Source organism: Notothenia coriiceps, unplaced genomic scaffold, assembly GCF_000735185.1.
Source record: "Notothenia coriiceps isolate Sejong01 unplaced genomic scaffold, NC01 NC01_scaffold00000151, whole genome shotgun sequence".
Classification (NCBI taxonomy): domain Eukaryota; kingdom Metazoa; phylum Chordata; class Actinopteri; order Perciformes; family Nototheniidae; genus Notothenia; species Notothenia coriiceps.
The window spans coordinates 140,150-161,796 of record NW_011332852.1 but is presented as its reverse complement, the minus strand read 5'-3'; the positions used below and the strand labels follow the sequence as shown (position 1 = coordinate 161,796).

Below are 21,647 nucleotides of genomic sequence, written 5' to 3'. Positions count from 1 at the left end.
ATTCATTGAAACAGATTATTTGCTGCCATCAGATTCTTAAAAGAAACGTTGGCAGTGAATCTCTGTGGCCGACCACATGATGTTTAATAGATCAAGGAGGCAGCGCAGCCCAGTGAGACGCAGCACATATGCCACTAACAATCTGTATCGGGGGGGGGACTGCAAAATGGAAAGGGAAATGAGGCCAAAGCAGCAGGGCTCCCAAATGTATTCAATTATGATCAAATAATAGGCAGTGTATGTTTTTTACATGGGAAATAGTATGGGAGTCCAGCGCTATCCTATTGAATATTTCCTTTTCATTAAATTACTTAAATTATTTTTGGTACGCTATCAGTATGGCTTTCTAAATGGAACTGTTGGTCTGTTCAGACTTAAATGTCTGGTTTGATGGATTGCTGTGACATTCATGTTCGGCAGACTCCTTTTGACCTTTGTGATCCCCTGACTTTAAAAAAAAATCATTCATCGACATCAGTTCAAATATTTCATCCATCTAATACTTTTGATTTACTGTCACGTTTTACATTCATGACCAATTATCTGCCATACTTCAAACAGTCTCATTAGCCTCAGCTGCGCTTTCTGATTACATCTAAATAGCAACTGTGCATACCCAAAAACTAAGATAGTGGCTTTGATATGAAGTATGAATGCCAACCTTACCATACGCATGATAGCTTTTACATTGTGAGCAGTCTTGCATCTATTTTAAAGCTACATTAAGCTAATTTAGGGCTCCCACTGTACATCTGAGTCAGCCAAGTGTTTTTCCTTCTGTTGACATCCACCTGTCTCTTATGGTGGACGTGCTAACAGTGCAGGCTGGAAGCACACTGACCAGCAATATGAGCATGCCCACATGTTTGTTTATTTAGTATCAAATCAGAGTCTCAGCATCTAAAGTTTTCATAAACTATAAAATCATGGGAGGTACTGTATTCTTAAGTTTAATTTCAACACAAGGCAAAGTGCTTTACAAAAATGAAAGACATTAACGGCATCCCTCCATTTTTAAATATGAACACATAATCTTTCTCTGGTCCTCACAGCTTTCTTTTGTGTCAGCAGTGATCTATAGAAACTCATAAACATGATGTCTGTTAAGTTGTGCTTTCTAAATCAACTCTAGTTTTCTTATGGGGTTGTAGACCTCTGTTTTCTGCATTTCAAGATACTGTAGTTGTGTTAAAAATGAGAAACGTATTTTTTTAAAGAAACTTTAAATTGCAAGCTTGAAACCTAAACTTCTGTGTACATAATACTGCAGCGCATTGAGATAGGATGCCTGGTGACCGTTTCCTTTTTGTAGAACCTACCTATTGTACCTTCTCAGGTGAACTGGCCTAGCATAACGCATGCTCTGAGGAACAGATCCAAGTTGATCGCATGCTAGATCCTTTCCATGAACTACTTCGAATGCTATTTTCATTGGTATGCATGAAATACATGGATGTGCTTGCTTCCCCTCCCACTAACGTAGGAAAATATATCATAAGGTTTCCTTGCAATATTTCTACAATGCACTTTTTAAATCTGCAACCTTGACAAAAAGTGATGTATATATTCAGTATATATTCTATACAAGAGGCTTTTTCCTGCATAGAATGCGTGAGTGTGCACGGCTCAAGAAGAGTAACAAACTTAATATTTACTGAACATGATGATTCTTGAGCTTGAATATTGGTACATTGCCACCACTCGCTTGTCATAGTTATATTCTGTACAACTTTTTTAAAAGTGGCTTCTACAAGTTACAAATGTACTGGTAACACTTTGAATGACCCCAGCCAACAGAGTTTTGTGTCTGTTCTTACCTGCTTTTATGTAATACATTTATATTTATATATTAAGAAATACCTTGTGAAATTCATTTAAAAAAAATCCTTAATGAATACAGTGTATGACCAAAAACTCATCTTATTACGCATTTTCACAAGAACTGAGAGTAGGTCACATTTTGTTCAGTTATGTGTCTGTTTCACTTGAAGCCACCGCCAATCAAATGACATAAAACAAGATAAATATTAATATTAATGATGTATTACTTCAACTCCCTACAGTAGGAAAGAAGGAAATATGTAAGTCTTTTGCAAATTAAATAATACTTTTATTTACCTTTTATTTTTTGAAGACCTGCAGAAACTCATCAATGTTGAACACTTTTCCAGATAAATAAAGCATTTCCTTTTTGCTTTATAAGTGTGGTAAAAATGTGTCAGTCTTCTGGAAAAATAGGCTTTGAAAGCATTTAGAAAATGATGTAATGTTAACAGGGACATTGGTTGGGGTTTCTAAAGGTTATCAGTACATTTCCTGTAATGTCTTTCCTCACTCCTTTAACTCAACATATGTACAAAGGCAGTTTGTTCTAGTTTATTTCTTGATGCATCAAATCAAATGATATTTTAATGAATGCACATAGAAATGATATACTTTATATACAGTATGGATTACTTATTGAAACACCTACTATAATGCATATTACTATCCCGGTATAATCACAAGAAAGCATTAGCACCTTTGAAACCTACAATATGAAAGTCAACTTTTAAAATAAACTGTTGTTATATATTCTATGTTCACGTGTCTTTATTTTTTCAATGAAAACTCTGGAATTGGAGTTTCTTGATCATTGTTACGGAGGCAAAGTCTCAACAAAAGTGTAGTTTATTAAATTATCCAAACATCGTAGGTAAACAGTGCCACTGAGAATACTGTGATGGCTCTATTCACATACAACTAAGCCACATTTGGATGAAAGCATACATTACAAAAGTCAACTTAAAATAATCCCATCAGGAAATCTATGTAATGAAAACTACAAAATTGGCACAAACTTGTTTGCAAAAAGGCAACAGAGTGAAACAAATGAGGAACCTTTTTTGACATTTAGTTAAATGAAAAAATTAGAATACAACCCACAAAAGTACAATTGTCCAATCCAAATGACTAAATGTCAACGTCTAGTGCACATGCTGACAGTGAAAAAGCCTTTTTGTTAAAAATGGAACCGTTTTAACAACATAGGAAAACAAATGGAAACAGACCAAGCTGGAGGGAAAGCTGAAACAAAAACTAAAAAAATACAAAGACAAAGAAAATAAATTGCACAGAATACCTGTAGACGTTTTTGTGACTGTACTTCATACAGCAAGATTATTATCCAATGATGAAGAGCAGAGTCACGGATTCCAGAGCAGGGTGTGACACAACACATTTTGTTTTTTGAAAACAAAAACAAATAATTCTTAGAAGAACAACGGCAGAAACAAAAGACTTGCAGAGAGAACTATTACAATTCCCTGCTACAACTATCTGATGAAAATGAGAGGTTGAGATAGAATACAACTCAATTCCAGAGCAATCTAGGCACTGTGTTTTTAAAAAGGGAAGTACTGCCAAAATATGGATTTATTCATAAAATGTTATCTGAAAGTGATCAGTTATCAAGGAAATACTGCAATGACTGGTCATAGAAAGCATTAACTTAGATTGTTGAAAGACATTTTGAACACTATAATAATATCACCTAGCTATTTTCCACTTTTTCGATGTTCATGAGATATGCAGTTAAAATGACATTTGGAAATGTCTTTTCATTGTCAAATAATTGCCGTCTTCTTGGATATGAGAGATAATGACAATTAAAAATAGAAATATCTAAAAGACATCAACACAATAATGTCACATTCGAGAAGTCTATTTTAAAGCAGAACTCCCCTTTAAAATATCGACCCAAAATGCAGCCATTGGATGAACAGCATTCGATGGCTGCTCAATTTAATTCACTGCATGCAAGCTCACCAAACTGGATTTGTCCCATGAGACAAAATACCAACACTGCCTTTTTGAGATGCAACAGATGAAACCAGATTCAGTCAGAGGCTGCCTTTGGCAAATAATCACATCATATCGACTACGTTTGTCCGGCACTGAGTATAAAAATGAGATGAGCATCGTGTCAGTAGATAATCCAGCATGAGGTTATTTGTAGAGACCAAACGGTTGAGTTTCAGCTGAACAGGAGGTTTTGGTTGCAGTGAGCCCCATCGAGTCATACATTCGGCACCGCAGCACATCTGTACCGCACGGCTTTGGGTGGTTTCAAGAGCAGATTTGGTTGTAGTTGCATAATTAAGTGAATCAGCCAATCATTTGAAAAGTGGCAAAAGGTGAACAAAACATTCATTTAAACGTTTGTGTCAGTGATAACGGAATAAACTGGCGCAGCTGAGATTAAAAGTTGTCTAACATTCTTGTAATTTGGGCAAACTAATAAATGACGTTTCAATCACTCTTGATTTGATATAGATCTTAGAAAAAGGACAGCATTGCAGAACTGAAGTTTAAATTGGAGTTATCACATTCAATTGCTTTTAGCTAATTTAACTTGTTTTAATTAAAAAGTGCTTTCAGTTCTTAGCCAGTTTACCTTTAAATGTTTCTCATTAAAATAGAAAAACTTGCATGTAATCTCTCAGTAGAGCTCGAGACAGGTTTGAGCCATTATTTAACCACTCATACTGTATGGCTACAGTTTAGTTGACACTTGAGCACAACCTTCTCAGTGCTCTACAGTACGAACATTCACTGTGTTTGTAACTTCTTTCAGTATCCAACCAAAAGATATGAATTCTTGAAATGTCCTTTCAATTTCCTAGGGATGAAAGGCATTACAAAATGCAAAGAACCAGCAGCAGAATTTCTTGTTTGTTGTTGCCGTTTCAGAGCATTTCAGGGCTGGCAGTGAAGCCATTTCAATATACATTTATAAAATGTACCACTTTGAAAATACTGGCACTGTAGCTAAAGGCATAGAGGAGGAACAATGGTATTTGACATGTGACATTATTTTGTGTAGAGAAGTGGACATTGCACACATCCCTCTGCTCCTACACCGTTAAGAAAATGTATTTTCTTTAACATACACACTGAATATATACATTTAAAGCATAACAAAACACAAATGCACAAAAAGCACATTGCTTTCCCTTTCTGAGCGGGGTTCCTGGTTGCTCCGGCACGACGTCACGGTAAGGCGAGCAGCTGGTCTGAGAGGTTATTTCCATCGTTTTCACTGCGGCTGTTATTAAAGTTGTCTGCCAGTCTTCGGGGCGGAAAGACTGCGGTTCTCTAAAAGGTTGCATGGTGGAGGGGGTTAGGGGGGGACGGTATCTTTAGTTTAACTGCTTGACAGTCGATGGTAAAAGTAGATGTAGCCCAAGTCTTTTGGAGGCCTTTCTGACAAACACACTTTGTGGTCGTTGTAGATCACCCACCTTCAGGAAGAAAGAACATTTGTGGAGTGAGAAAAAGCTTTTAAAGTGTCACATCTCTCAAAGCTAGGAGGACAGAGGAATGTGTCAATTTACAATTTCCTTTCATTAAAACAAATACAGTGTACCTGTGTTTTGGAATAATTAATGTTCTACTTCTGGTGGGCATTAAGTTAATAATAAAACTGGTAATGATAATTGAATTTCTTGGGAAAATGTATTTCCTGAGATGGAAACACATTAAGGCAATTCAAATCAGACATTTGAATGACTATAACTGGAAAGTCCCTCATAGTGATCAACAAAGTGCTGTCAGTTTCTCTACCACTGTGTATTTTATGAATATAAAGTAGAGAAAAATGTCTTTGACCCACCTTCCTTCCTTCTTGATGTGACAAACATAATGTCCGGACATTGTGGACGCTCCCATGTGACTGATGAAAGCAAAGAGCTCATAACCTGGAAAGAGAAACATAAAAAGAAGAATTTTCTATTTAATTAGAAAATACAACAGTCTTTTAAATACAAACTGTACGCAACCACTTTATATAAAAAGCTTCAGTAGAAGGACATGTAAACACCAGGTATCATCAGGTTTAAAGACGCTGTTGCTGATGACAATGCCTTCATTGGCAGCATAAGAATGATCAAAAAGTTCAAACATTCAGGTATATTTATAATGATATAAATGATTTGTTTTTGCAGATTTTCCAGAATAGGGTGTGTGTTATTCCTTTGCTTCTGTTGCACGAGCATCCTGTAAGGAAAGTTCACAAAGTGCTCGATTTAAAGTGAAACAAATTAATAAACAATGATTAGAATGGGACAGCATGTCGTCATTAACAAAAAAACGATTATAATTCTCACTACCAATTTTTGGTGTTAGTTATTAAAACACCATTGGTATGCTAGTTTGTAGATGCATTATAACATTGAACACATTTTCTTTATGAAGAGCGTGAGCAATATTTGTGTGCCTTCAGTCTGGCAGATGATCTCAGTGCCATGCAGCACTACAATACACGTTGTGTCAGAATCCACATTAATTGGAGCTAATGGAAAACTGGCCAGTTATAAAACACCCAGGTGAAATAAAAAGTCAAGAGGTCGAACACGCCCTCTGACACTTTTTATGGACCCTGACGCCATTTTAATTTCATTGTAACGCAGGTCTTTGTCTTGTAAGTGAATATGCTAAATGCTGACTAAATGGATGACTGTCCCAAATACCAAGCAAACTATACAACTCTTCTTCTTCCTTCTATATAACTATTTTAATTCTACACCAACATAGTAAGCTTAAAATTAACCTCTGACATTGATGTGCCTTTAGATAAGAATCAATAACAAATAAAGTCAAGACAAAGTCACTCACGTCCCGGTCCGTCTTTGACCCGGGGGCCCGCCGCCTCTCGGTCCGGAGACATCGTGGAGTTGCTGTGTGAGTTGGAGTTGGAGAAGCCGTTGTCGTTTGGCTCCGTGTCAGCCATGTCTGAGAGGACATCACTCTCCTCTTCCTCAGGGTGGATGAAGATCCAGTCGAGTGCTCGCTCGAGATTATTATTCTGAAAAAACAATTTTCCAGTTTTACTTTGGGAGTTTATTGTAATTCAAAAGCAAAATTGCTACATAACACCAGTATGTTTAGTACAGATGTTTGCCGTTTTCAGATGGGTCAGTGCGACAACATTTGTTTTAGCAGCTTACAAAATCCATTACATTTGTAGTTTTGGAAATGGACTGTAAGAGGAAGTTGCCTTTTCCTGGTAATATCTGGAGCAAAATAAAAAAAGGTAGTAACAGGAAATATCAGCACTCAATGTGTTAGAAAGAAAAGTTAATATTCTTACTATCCGTCTTTTATTCTGTCGCTGTTGTATCTTAAAGTAGCTAATCAATAAAAAGGCAACAATGAACATGAGAAATCATTTAGTGGGGAGGTTGCAGGTATCCATCCGTGCTTAATTCCCCTTGAGCTCTTTTGCTTTTAATCCAAAATAGAGGTGTGATTCCCGGAGAATGTCGCAAATGAAGCCGCATGCTTTTTTTTCTTCCACTCAAGGTAGAAGAAAATACTCCTCACCTACATTTGGACTAATATTTCACACCTCCAGCCTCCTCGTGAGAAATATATGTTCTTTATTTTTGTGGAAGGCAGTGAGTTTGGTGTTATTAGGGATAGTAAACAAGGAAGCCTGGTGTCTATTTCTGTGCCTCAATAACAGTCTGCTGTGGTGTTTCTGTTGAGGGGGCCGTTTGGAATATGAAGCATGAAACAGGAGAATCAAGGGGCCATGTCAAAACAGGGGCGATAATGCATTTGCATTTCCTTTGATGCACACACAAAAACTTCAACATGAACTAATGAGATGTGATGATGAAATGTCTCGACGTGTCTTTGAGGCAGATCCTGTTTCAAAGGGATGCATTAGCGTCCATATGCTGATGGGACTATTTGTAAACACCATGTAGAGCAGGCGACTATAATCCCCTCGGACATGTAAGACCTATTAAATTAACGAGGCCAGCCAAGCTCGTTTATGAGTGACAGATCTTGGTCTTCATCATCTCGACCTCTCTTCAAACAACACCTCACTTCCAACCTCTTTCCTTGAACTGAACTGGTGACACTTTTCTTTGTATTGAGCAGGACGTTCCTAATCCATCTGTGGTGACTGTCAGGCCGTTGTTGTTGCTGTTGTGTTTCTGCACTTCTCTTACTGTGTGGGCGGTTCTCTGTCCTCAGAATGTCTCTTAACTTGCTTTTTGTCTTCTATATAACTCTTTATTGTCTCTGTGAGTCATAGACTAAGGACTGAGCTCCACCTAAAGAAGTCTGGCTTTAAGGAAGTGCTGTTTACTTTGTGAGCTCATGCAAGCTGACCATCACAGCACAATAGCTCCCCTCCCTGTTCAGGTCATTTAAAACAAATCGATGTTACCAAAAATCACAGCATCGGAGAGATTAGACCGGAGGTGTTTGCAGCAGCGAAATTCTGAAACTCATAAACTCATGTTAATAAATAAACTACTCTGGGGATTAAGACTCATTTGAATGATCTGGCAGGGAAAGAATATGCCTGGAAAAGAGGTATTGATGCCAGCTAATGGGGAAAAAAAGTGATTTATTTGTTATTTTTTCAGAAAGTGCAATCAGAGTGGGCAGAAGACTGACCGTGGCTTTGAGTGCCTGGATGCTGTGAGTGCGGGGGAAGCCCATCGAGGTGAGGATGGCGATGCTCTCCTCAGGGGGCGAGTTTCCCAGCGGGGGGGCGCCCAAGGGGCTGTCGCTGCTGGAGGGACCGAAATCTATCATGGAGGGCAGAGTGAGCGGCTCTGCAAAGTCTGAGGAAAGAGAGAAAGAGACAGAATGAGGATGAGATGCTGTAGTTCTTCTTTTATTAAAGCCAATATATGAATATATTTGTGTTAGAGGTCAAAGTTCCAGATTTGAGACTTCTTTCTTCTGCTTCCCTTCGGCAAGTAAAGTTACACTCTCACAGTTAAGTACAGAAGTGCAATTTCATGAGAAACTTGGAAAAAGTAACATTTATTTTCAACTTTATAAATCAATGTTTCTGAACATAGATGATCAAGTGAGTATTAGTCACAAAACATCTGGAAAGCTGAAAAACAGATCTGTGATATTACTTTTGTTCAACAACAAAAAAGAAGCAATATTGTATTCTTAAAAAAAAAGAATCCTCATTCGAGCTGTGACAAGGTTTTTGTAAACATTCATAGCCTCTGCATAAAATACATTAGAGAATCACATTTGTTCCCCTAACTTTCAAAAGAACTGCAATGTGATCGAAGGAAAGTGAACCTTAAGGACACTTACTTGACGGTTGGCCATAAACAGAGCTTTCATTATCGCACTTGCCATAAATAAAAATGTGAAGGGACTTATCTTCCACTCCTGTCTCCATCTCAGCCTCCTTCTCCTTTCAATTACCCGTGTTAGTTTTTTTTTATGGTATGGGAAGAAGGCTCTTTTGCAGGCAGATCAATTACAGACACAATTTAACAACTCATGTTTGTGTGTCAAGTTCAACTTTTGCTTAAATTGGTTATTATTTAACCTCTAACAGCAACTCTGACAGTTTCAATGTTTATTTAGATCTCATATCAGCCTTTAAAAACATTCATGAGGTTCATATAAACTACGTCCCTGCTCAATAAGACTGAAGTTCATTTTATTACCACAATTACTCAAAAATATGATAAATAAGAATAATAATTATAAGTTGCCTTGCCAGCAAAGTGCTTTGGAAATGCTTCGTTATATAAAGAAAGTTTATCTTTGTAAATGCATCCCTCTCAGGTTCACCTCATTCAAAGAGAAATCATCTAAAATGATTAGGGGAAAATTGCAGCGTTTTACTGAGGTTATTGAGCTTGAATGCAGCCCATTCTGCAGATCCATTAGGCCCATTTAAAAACTAACAGCAGAGTTAGTGCTGCTCTAAGGGCTGCTCTAATTTCTCTCCACTGTAGAGGCCCTTTACAGCCAACCAGGGAAATAAAAGTGACACGAGTTGGCACCTTTGGGAGCGTCTCTGCTGCTCAGAGCCTCTATAAGAGACAAAGTCAGCTCCTAAAAACTTTTTTAGTGATAATCTTACACACACACACACACACACACACATACTGGCAGCGATACACTGCGGTACACAAAGGAATGCAAAGTCTGACACTTGCAAAAACAACGTAATGGTAGAAGGGGATATGGGACATAATCGCTCACTTTGAATTACCCTTGGGCTTAAAAAAGGTCCCATACAAATAAACATGCCTCTGCTTTCTTTACTTTCTGCAGAAAGGTTTTTGGCAGGTTTGCATAGGCATGGCCTTTTTGCAGAAAAAAAATAATGCAACACAAGCTTTACATGAGGTGACTGGCTTTCAGAAGCGACCATTGTGTTACTTTGTGAAGCAGCATGTCCGTGTCTTTTCCTCATTTATTGTTGATATCTCTTCCCCTTTGACGTCTGTGGACTCAAAGCTGATAATGACATTGTGTCTCTTCAGTGCAACTTCTCTTCTTGTTATGGGTTGGGTCTTTTTGGGTACCCCTCCACACCCACTTAACACACGTCCTATTTTTTGCCATCATTATTTGGTTCTGAATATTTTTAACTATTAGCCCCTTACCATGAATTTGTACATTAGTTACTTCCAGAATTCTTTAAAGGCAGGATGGCACCATATTTTTAGTGTCAATTGAGACTGACTATAATATTCTAGATATCAGCGGACAATAGCTCCATAACTGTAGCCAGATACAGTTACAACCTTTGTTAAGCCATCAAATACCCCCATGTTACACTCAGTGGTTGAGGTCAGCAATGCAGCAACTTAAGCTCAGATATATGTAGACCTTTCTGAATCATGCCAACACTTGAGTCTAAGCTCTGTAGGGATCATCTTTAATGTTATCTGTAAACACATCACATTGTAATCTAAAGTAAAGGGCCAGTGTGTAGTATTGAGGGGGATCAATTTGCAGAAATGTAATACAACATGATTTCATTCAAATATAAATCACCTGAAACGTAGTGTTTTAGTAAGTTGAGAATGTGCCCTTCATATCTAAGTAGCCTAGCTCAGAAATGACCAATCAAACACTGCTCTCTAGAGGACCTTTCGCATTGTTTTATGTTACCTGAAGGCCACCCTAAATCTCAGAGATGCTTGTAAAACTGCAGGAACACATGCTGCTGAATACATTTCATTGTTTCTAAAATAGTTTTATGGAAAGGATTGCCTCTCAGTGAGGCTAAGTTTGTGAAATACACCACGGAATTCATTCTTTTTTACTCTCTGAGGCTCATAATCGCAGATTTGTAAAGGGATGGGTGAGCAGAATGGTATTCAGTTTGATGCATTCTGTAACCACAATGCTAGATGCCAAAAAAAAAAATCCTACTTTTAACTGTTAAGAACTTGTTGACTTCTGCTTCATTTGCCTTTCTTTTGGTGTGACTGTCCATATCTCTATATTTGTAATATGTTGTTTTCATAATTTTGCCTGGTTCTAAACCCAAGATACAGAGTAAGAAAAAGACAAAGAGCCTCGTCTACTAAAGCATAAAAGATGTTCAAATAACTTTTCACTGTACAAGCCATCCAGTTCAACATGGTGTTAGCGTCTTATGCCTGAAGATTGGATTTGGATTCAGTGACTTGCTCGACTTTCAGCTTCCAGTAAAACTATTACTTTAGGTGCAGATTCAGTGGTTTGGGTTGTGCACTCCTACTGTATGTGCTTTTTAACTAATATGCCGATAAAGGCTTTGAGCTCAAATATAAACATTTGTGTCTGTTGATTTGTTATTTGAATGCAGTGAGGTTCCTTACCAGGCTCCTCCATGTGGGCTATGATCCAGTTGAAGGCCATCTCGGGGCCCATGTTGCCCGTGTAGTAGACCGCCTTCCTGCACGCCTCCACCGGGAAGCCCATCTCTGCCAGCTGCATTGCTGCCGCCTCGTCTATTTCTGGAGCTGGGGACACGACAAACTGACATCAATAACTAAAAACAAAGCAGTTGCTGATTCAACATCGCCGTTCACCTTTCAGATTCAACCACCAAACAGATATGCGATGGTTCTCTCTTTGGGCCTCATTAAACAAAGAGGCCAGAGGAGAATCAGCCCAGGGGACTTTTCTTATTGATGGGTTATTTATCAAAAGGAGAAATTAGTCTGGCTGAAGCAAACGAAGCCATGAAGAAAAGTAAAGTTTGTTTGGAAGTAGAGAACAGCTGCTGCACCTGCTCGAGTGTATGTTGTGCAAGGTTTCGCTACATAGCATTCATCAGCATTACTTGGTTCCCAAAATACATTTCTACATGGCAATATATCTTTTAGAAACGTTGCACATTCAGATACAAAGAAACATAAATCTGGTATAAGGAAATAAAATACTCACAGTCTGCAGAGCCCATGGAGTTATCTGAAACAGAAGAGGAAACTTAGTTCAGGTGAGTGCACACAATGAGATCACACACTATCTCTGGTTGTTCTGAGTTTTCTTTTGCTTGTATGTTATTTTGTGTACTTTTACCTGACTAACCCTAACATCATGTAAACATAGAGAGTTCTTACACATCTGTCAAAAATCACAGATGTAAGAAAAGTGGGATTAGTGATTGTTCAGGTAGCCAACAGAGTGATGAAGACTCTGAAAAGGACAACTGATGTAGTCGATCACACTGAGCGAAGGGATGGGCTGAAACTAAAAATGCAAATCCCAAACACAAACTTTTTATTTTTGTGTTCTTTAGATTTATCTTTGAGGTTTCTTTGTTTACATGATCTGTGGCTGTTATATACATTTTTAAATCCTCACTCAAGACTAGGCTGAAAAAAAACTCAAGGCAATCTTACACCATGGACACAATTATCTGCTAACAGGCCCCAAGGCAAATAATGAGCTGCTGTCGACCAATTAACGCCCCGGTCTGACTGACCCCAACTTAATTCAATACACTCAGGAGTTTTGCTGCTTCCACCTTATTTGTTCTAATATGGCCATTAGCTTTTTGTAGCAAATGTAAACAAACGTATGATACTTCTGTAAAATGCACACTGCTGAAGCTTTTGGCTGACTGTTTACTTTTCCTTTGTTATAGTAAGTTTTAACATTAATATTTGTCACATGTGGGCACAAATGTGGGCTTCTGGTGTTCAATTATAAAATAATTATATAAGAACACCCCTTTACTATTCAAGTTCGATACAAGATAGGCTAAGAAAATATTTTTGGCGGGAACCCATACTTTTCACAACTTCAGCGACCCCTGTTTTCCTTAAAACAGAATAAAATCCACGTCCTGGCTCTTCTCTAATATTTCATATCATCTTCATCTGATAGTTTTATAAAGTAAATTACAGTTTTTAGTCATGGTGTTGCTTCCTCTCATTTTTTTGTTATACAATTATGAAACAGATCATTCTTCATTTTAAATGCCTCGTGGGTATTTGAAATTGAAAAGTGCCTGAGTGTTGCAGTTTAATCTTGTAGAAAACAATCAGATTATAACCATAGCCAGAAATCAATTTCTATAATGTATGTGAGCACTTTGTAATTGTTTATTTTTGTGCTGTAAAATGAAAAAATATAATCAAACGATACTTTTTTGTATTCCATTTCCTTAATAGTCTGGAATAATTGAGTGAGTGGTGGATGATACACCAGCCAATGAGAAGTAATGTGGGTCTTCCAGAAAAGACGATTTGTTCGGTGCTGTGTAATCAATGAGGAGCACTGAAGCCTTTTGGAGGCAGAGGGGTGGCCAATGATTAATCACTGCTGATGCCAGCTGGGGGATAATGGACCAGTGGTTCATTTGCAACCAAGAAAACCCATCATATAAATGTGACATAAATAAAATCTGAAAATGCTTCGTAAACAGCACATCGACCTCATCGACCTCATTTAGTTTCACAGTTCAAACAGCATCATTTCTAAACTGGTACCTCTAGGAAATAAGAAAGGAAGCTCTGACTGAAATGACTCAAACTTACTACATCCAAACAACATTTACACTTATTTTTATGAATCGCTTTCACTGTGGCCTGCTAAAATAGCTGCATAGCTTGCTGCTGTTGGGCGTAGATATGCAATGCTGCCTAAGCAAAGTAGTTTCAGCTCTAAAGTCCTTAATGGGCAGCACTCTGAAGAGTTTTAAGCAAATACTCCACTCTTCCAAGAAGCCAATTTCATGTCTTTGTAGATTGGAGATAACAGGTAGGCCTACAGCACATAATGTTCAGTACTGAAATATTAAGGCATACTCAGAAAAACATGCTCGGAGTCTTTCTGAGTTTCCCGGCCTAAGAAGCAGCCGGCTAAACGATTCTGTAAAGCTCTGAGAAGTCAAAGCTCCAGAGTCTGTCAATGTGTGAAGCACACAAAGGCTTCTTGCTGATGTTACCCAGTTTTTGGCTCAGGACCCGTTTTTTGGGTGTTGCAGCTGGAGATGTCACAGAACACTTTGTGCTTCACGCCTGCTAAAATATTAAGGAGGACACTGATAACTTGATGTAGCTGAACTTTGCAAACAACCGAAGGAGGCGCACAGGAATGACAATCATAGAAGAGACACGTTTTTGTCGTTAGGAAGAGAGGCAGACAAAAAGGCTGAAGTATGTAATGCTGGAAATATCAATAAACAAACAGTATGATGTAACAAACTAACAAATGTAAGTAACAACAATACTGCTTGGGATTTAAAATGCACAGTAGCTTCTAGTAGGTTATTCCCAGAGCCTGAGGAAGTGCATTACAAGGTGATCTTATAAAATCATTATAACTTATTAGACTTAGCCACACTGTGAACACAACAACTTTTCAGTAATTGATTGAGCATGCCTTCCCGAAGGATTCCATTCAATATGGCCTTAAAATAAAACCTGAGTGGCTTTGAGCAGAACATCATATTAGAGTCAATTTCACGGATCATTTGTCTCTGTCACAAAAATACCTTACACCTTATGAAAAGGGTGCTAGGCAGCAGCTTTGGAACAACACACATCTGTAGTGTAGTTCTCAAAGCAACACTGCATTTCCACATGGCAAATCGGATTTATGCTGTCTCATATATTGACGATGTGTTTGATATTCTGTATACTCATGCATATAATAGAGTGGGCACAATATGTGTGGTTATCTGGGGACAAAAAACAGTCACTTGGAGAAAACAATGCCCTTTAAAAGGAATAAAAAGGACTGTGAAATTGAACATAAAGGGCCAAAAGTGCCCGCAGTAGTTGAGAGCGCTGTTTGCTGTTTTTAGTAGCCACGCATGAATGCAAATATATCCCTGTAGGACATGGTAGGTGAGTCATAGCTTGTGACCAGGGGATCATTGTCAGTGGATTCTGGGTTAGGTTAATGGAGCATTTTGATTTAAAAACAGAAATGTATATATATTAAACGGCACCAAAAACTCACACTAGAGGTTACAGGATTTGCAAAAGGACCATAGAATGATTAAAGAGCAAAATGTGAAGGTTCCTAATTTAATTATAGGTCTTATCAAGGTGTTATGCCTTGTAAAACCACCTAAGTGTGCTGTATTAACACATACACACACATGCACACACACACCCACACACACAGGTGCATAAAATGAAGTTGTTCTGTACTTCTGGTGTCTTCAGCTAGCACGATGGGAGGCAGGAGGTCAGGCAGCTCCTGTTCACCGGCCTGCAGCCCGGTGGCTCGCATCCGACTCAAATCCAGAAAGTCTGGGACATCAATGGCCACATCTGTGCAGGAACAAGCAAATACAACCTAACTGAGCAATGCATCCCAAAAACAGTAATCAGAGCCTCCTGAAACTGTAGTTCTGAATTTCTGAAAGCATCCGTAGAATTACAAAGGATACATCAAATAAAACATCTCAAAATACATTTACAAATTGCTCTTACAGCAATGATTTTTTAAACATATCTCACAGTTGAGGGAAAACATATGTAAGTAACTTGATCATAAGAGATGTGTGGTGTGTTTATGTGTTGCAGGGGAACCATTCATTAGTTTACAGTGCAGTTTCACCTTCTAGAATCTACTGTATGTGCCTTGTGAATTGCTGATTGATGATGCCCTCTGCTGGACAATTATAGCACTATACAAATACTTATAATAACCGAGTTACAGCACTGGGGGCATCTAGTAAAAGACAGTTTAGGGGGGGTGGCAAATAGTTACCTATTTTCTTCGGCACCCAGTCAACCCCAAATGTGAATTTCTTAATCTGCAAAATCAGATACTCAGGGAAGGTGGCAAAACGGGAAGTTCTGCAGAGGAGATGCAAAGTGAAACAAATATTACAAATACAATTTAATTCAAAGATGTGAGCCTAGGAACAGGTAGCCCTTAGCTTACTTGACTCCAGCTGACTTGGCCTGCAGCGCTGAGCTCCAGAAGTCGGGGACGTTGTCTGGCTCTGTGAAGGCCTGCAGGCAGGCGGTGAAGGGGATCCGGGCTCGAACCGGCTCAGGAGGAGCCCGCATGTTCTCCTCTGCTTCCATTCGCTTGGCCCCGTATGCCAGCAGCTCCTCTGGTAGGAACACAGCAAAAACAGACAATTTGAGCTGTGCTAATGCTAATAATCAATTACAACTCCAATACTCACTAATATTTTTTATTTAAAAGAAAATCTGATTTGATTCAAGATAAAGGATCCATTCAAATATCAATACATTATTTAAGTTGTTGAGGATTATACAAGACCACAAGCATTCACTTTGACTGTCAAACACGTCTTATAGGAGTACAGAAAATATGGATTCATGTGTTTATGAGATTTTCATATTTTTCTCAAGCGTTTCACAAACAGAAATCAATCTACATCTTTTTTTTTAAAGAACCTAGGTTCTGATACTGATAATGTTCTCAAATACAAAAGCTTTATAATCTCATACACACTTTACACTGCTTCAATTGTATAATTTGCACACAACCTTGACTAATGCACAGCAGAAAGGAGGAATTTCCTGAAATTGCCACTCCTATGTACTGAATTTAAAATGCATTATAAATCAAATGGTTATACCAAGAATAAAAATCACATAAAATCATTAGATACCCAAACATTGACACCCCTAATGTCCCCCCCTCACTCTGAACCTCCCAGTCTGGCGGCCCTGACCTTCTGTGCCCTTTCAGAGGAGGAGCTGCTGAGCTCCAGCGGCTGGAGCCACCTGAGACCAGCGTCCTGCCAGCTGGATCGACCCGAGGCAGCTGTGGGCCCCCGCTGCTGCGGGACATTTTGTGTGTACGGGGGCTCCTTTACCTCGATTGGTGGCCGCCTCAAAGGGAGCTGGCAGCTGGATGCAGTAGTCGACCCGCTGATTGTAACGGACCCGACGAGACTGGCAGCACTGGATTCGCTCCTCCACCAGGAAGCGGAAGGCGTCGCTTGGATTCTCCGAGCCTGCGCTGTTCCTCTGTGAGACAACAATGAGGATGGACAATGAGCAGACAAGTATAAATATCAATAACGAAACAAGTCAATCAGATTACACATGTTTCACATTGATAAAAAACAATAAGTATTGGTGAAGAACAGTTTATTTATTCATCAAGTCATTTCTTATTTTAAAACAACCCAATGCAATCCTAATGGCAGTTAAGCAGTCATGTGTCCCACCTGCCTCTCAGATTGTAATTGTATCGTTTGCTATGCTACCAAATGCACCAATAATCTCATATAAACTTCATTAGCCCAAAAGGGTTTAGCATTTTGTGGTCTAGACGCTGTTACAAATAACGTTTAGAGTAATGTCTGACAATTCTGTTTTTTTTTTTGCAGTTTCAAGTCAAATCTACTGTTTATTTCAAATACTGCATGTCTGCATAAGAGCTGTGCAGAAGGCTTCAAATCAAATATGAACATGTCCCCAGAGACATGGTTTAAAATGCAACTATCTATTCTTTGTTTTGTCTATAAGTCTCCTGGAAAGACTTTAACCCTAACTGCGGTTTGACATCTCTTAATAAAGTCATTTATAATGTAAATGCAACTCTTTCATTTAGGAACCGTCTCAACTAACCGTGCTTTCCATAACCGAGCAATACATGTTTTTAGATTCCCAGGCACATTTATCATTATCACTGAGCGGCTCTGTGTCTCCTCACTGCTCATGAACAGCAGGGGTCATTAAAGTTGCAACCCAGCCCTTCTATTCTAAGAGGCTACAGAAATACTCAAGTTATAATTTTACAAGTGACAAGTATGCAGACTGACATAGACAGAGGGAAATGTTGCTGATGGTGGTGGCTTGGGTCACGTTAGCCATGTCTGGATAACTAAATCTGTGTTTAGTTTAAAACAGCTGTAGAGGCAAGAAGGGGAGGATAGTTACAGCATTTTCTACACAAACTAAGTTCAAACACTTTAGCTGCAGCTTTCTACAGATATTGGGGCAAAGATGGAGGAATCAGAACTTAGCAAATCTAGGTGGTATGTTGCTGATCTTCACAACTTGAAGTTGAGGAAGTGTTGGGTCCAAGTCAGGGCACGTATCTCAGGCAGAATAGGAAGCATTATCTGGCCCCCTGTGTAACAGATAGCACTGAGCTATATATATCCAGGTTGAGAAAGTCGCGTCAGAGCACTGCATGTGTTCGTACCGACCAAAGAGACGGTGTGCTGTGTCCAGTCAAAAACAGACCCCCCCTCTATATCAACTGCCTGCCCATGTGTGTCAGGGGTCAGATGTAATCGGCCATTTTGTAAAAGTTTTATGATTTCACAGTGTAGATTTAGGGTATAATGGAGCAATTAAGGAGAGAGGCAGCATCCCTTTCTGCCGTGCGTTTGACGCGTTAACTGGGATACTCTACCAATAACATTGTGACCGGATGTGATAGAAGTTCACTTTAACATTCGTTTATCTCAAATTATCTCGCTTTTGAAATATTCAACAATATTTCCACATGTCCCCTAAGGTTCTCATATCACATGTTTTTTTTAAAAGACACCTTGACAAAGCATCATTTTAGTTTACAGGGAAATTTGACTTGGTGAAAAGAACATGAAAGGTCAGGAGGTCACCGCAATCATGAGGAGACTATTAACATCCAAATACTGCAGTTAAAAACTATTGACAGAGAAAATAATTACTTTCATAGTAAGCTTAAAAAGAATGTATATATAATATATTTAAATGTAATATTATTTCTCTATCCACACATGCACTTAAGGTATGAATGGTCATCTTATTATACGTACCAACCTGAGCTCTCAACGTAAACCGAAGCTAATGTTTCTGCTTATTTACAATGAGCCGTTGTGCGTTTTAAATATTTTGACATTCACATAAGTTTGTGCTCCACTCACCTCCACCATGCTGATGACATGCAGGAGGAACTCCTGGGCGTCTTGTTGTCTCGTAGAGGAAAACTCTGGGTGTCCCCTGCTGATTAGAGACTTCATCATCCGGGGGGAGACGCCCTTCTGCTGGTGCTGCAACGACAACATGTGGGCATCACAAACACTGACTGTACAGTAGCACTTACCTGTTTAACAGTTAAGTGTAAGACAAGACAGCACACCAGAGGTGAAAATTACAGAAGCACACTGAAGGCAACATCTGGTGGCCTGCCACTCTAGGCTCTCTACAGGATAGCTACTTGTGAATCCAATATATATTTTACACTTTAACGCTGAGTAGTTTAACCTATAATCATATAGTTGGTTTATATTTTGTATAAATACAGTAATTTGAATATGCAAAGTAACTAGTAACTAAAGTAATACAAAAGATGCAGAGGATGTCGAATAGATATACAAAGTAGCATAAAAAGTACAATGAAACATATGAAGTACCTCCAAATGGCACTTAAGTACAGTATTTCAGTAAATGTACTTCAAAGTCTTTGTAAAAGGATAACCAAATGTCCTGGAAAGAAAATGATATCATTATTTTTATCAAATCCTAGCCAGAAAGTAATTTGGCATACTGAACATGTTTTTGTGTTTGTACAGTGTGTTTTGATGTTTATAATCAGTTGATTATAAATAAACCCAAGGTGTAAACATCCCACACTATCCCACACTCCCCCGCTGCCAATATAATAAGGACTTGGGAGATTGCAAGAAGCACAAGAAGATCAATCAAGCACAGCACTTGTGACTTAACACAGCAGGAAAATGAAAAGCAGTGAGTGCACATTAGGTACAGCAGCCAGCTACTATTTCAGACTGAAAACAAAAAAAGGTCTGAGCACAAGAAATCTTAAATATCTTCCTTTAGTTTTTTCGAGCTGTCACAATGCAGATCAAGGTCAGATGTATTAATAACTTGTTTTAAATGGTTTCATGCTTAAACTGGGAAAGCATCAAACTGACAAGCTGAAACTCAGTTTTCCCAAACCTTACCGTTTAAATATTAGACGAAAATTTAGCTATTAGCACTTAGTATTAGCATGCTTCTGTTGCTTTTGGACCCAGTTTGGGACCTGGACAAGTTTAATACCTTGTATTCTTCTTTCATCACCTGTTCAATGAGCTCGGATTTCATTGGTGGTTTGGAGTACAGGCCTGAGAGCAGTCCATGTCCCAGCTTAGCCCTGCGGACCAAAACAAAAGGCAACATCATTTAGTTAAGGTGTCTAAATGAAGACCCCGAGTGCACACAAGTCTTTATAAGGCAGATTCAAATAATTTGAAAAACACTTCAGGTATAATACCTGGCGCCTCTTTTCACCAAGCAGGAGCTAACTTGTTAACCTCAGCTTTTCGGTCTCATAAAGCTGGCTCCTCTTCCTGTTTTACTGTCTTTCTGAATGCTAACATCAGCCTATTATTAATCTTTTACATAATAGAATAAAGGATTTATTTATTTATAAAACAGCATATATTGTTCATAGATACAGCATGTGTATGCTTTTATCACATATACTTTTTATTTTAAAATGGGCCTGCTGATGGAAACCAGCAATTTAGCCAAGTCTTGCACATTTACATTTGTTAAAATGTGAAGAAATGTTTAAATTATAACATCAATCTTTGTTCCTGGCGGTCTATAACGAAACGTTATGTTTAATGCATTATAATGAACATTACCAACCTTTAAAATCGTATATTACAATGAATGTAAGTCTTATGTTGTTTAATACATATTATTAAGAAATATGAAAGCCGGAAATATATCAAGAAGTACATTTACTTTCTTCTTATTTCTTCTTGACTGACTGAGATTAAAAACTCCTTTTCTATCTTATGTCTGGTCAAGTTTGCCACTTTTTGCAATCATTATATATAAATATTGTGAACTATTACAGGAAAGTAAATTGGGTGTAGCTTCAATAAAAACAATTGTTATTTGCCAAATTAGGATGATTACATTATCAGATGCAATTCCCATAATTATAGCTACATATTAAGGCTATCAATGCAGTATTACAAGTCTTCCCATTTCATACGCATCTGAAGAGACTTTTCTGAAAGTCTTTCAGTACATTCTTGTTTGTGCACAGTTGTCTCATCTGTATTAAAAGTACAGGCTAGTTTATAAATATAATAAGGATGATTTTACCTTTCCAAGAAACAGGAAGATTTAATAAACACTCTCCTTCAGTGCTTTCAGTAGGAAGGAATATATAATAAATCTATCTACCTATAAGGAGACAGATTTTTTTTCTGAATGACCTGATTCCTGCTGACTGGCTATTGAATATAAACAGCGACGGGTATAAAAATGTTTATCTGGCAGTGTGGATCAGATAATGAGATGTGTGTTGCTTCACAAATCTGATATTTATCGCCTGCAAAGCCAAGACTCTGCTTACCTATCTTGACCACAGCACCTGACTGACCTCTTGCAACACACTGGCTTTAAGTTTGTTACTGA

The 21,647-nt window shown here is 38.3% G+C and overlaps 1 protein-coding gene across 2 annotated transcripts in view; it reads right to left on the bottom strand.

Moving 5' to 3' along the window:
- Window positions 1–1,880: 1,880 nt before the first annotated feature.
- usp13 (ubiquitin specific peptidase 13) overlaps window positions 1,881–21,647 on the bottom strand; it is a 31,401-nt gene continuing 11,634 nt past the window's right edge. Inside the window, exons 10-21 of one of the 2 annotated variants that reach the window (XM_010770891.1) lie at window positions 20,292–20,364; window positions 19,133–19,258; window positions 17,084–17,237; window positions 16,174–16,348; window positions 15,997–16,085; window positions 15,432–15,554; window positions 12,211–12,234; window positions 11,640–11,783; window positions 8,455–8,624; window positions 6,655–6,844; window positions 5,654–5,738; window positions 1,881–5,282 (exon numbers count right to left, since the gene is read on the bottom strand). In XM_010770891.1, the coding sequence (XP_010769193.1) occupies window positions 5,186–5,282; window positions 5,654–5,738; window positions 6,655–6,844; window positions 8,455–8,624; window positions 11,640–11,783; window positions 12,211–12,234; window positions 15,432–15,554; window positions 15,997–16,085; window positions 16,174–16,348; window positions 17,084–17,237; window positions 19,133–19,258; window positions 20,292–20,364 (1,450 nt within the window). In that variant the 3' untranslated portion in view covers window positions 1,881–5,185. Of the gene's footprint in view, window positions 5,283–5,653; window positions 5,739–6,654; window positions 6,845–8,454; window positions 8,625–11,639; window positions 11,784–12,210; window positions 12,235–15,431; window positions 15,555–15,996; window positions 16,086–16,173; window positions 16,349–17,083; window positions 17,238–19,132; window positions 19,259–20,270; window positions 20,365–21,647 lie in introns of both variants that reach the window. The other variant, XM_010770818.1, reaches the window with a different exon arrangement.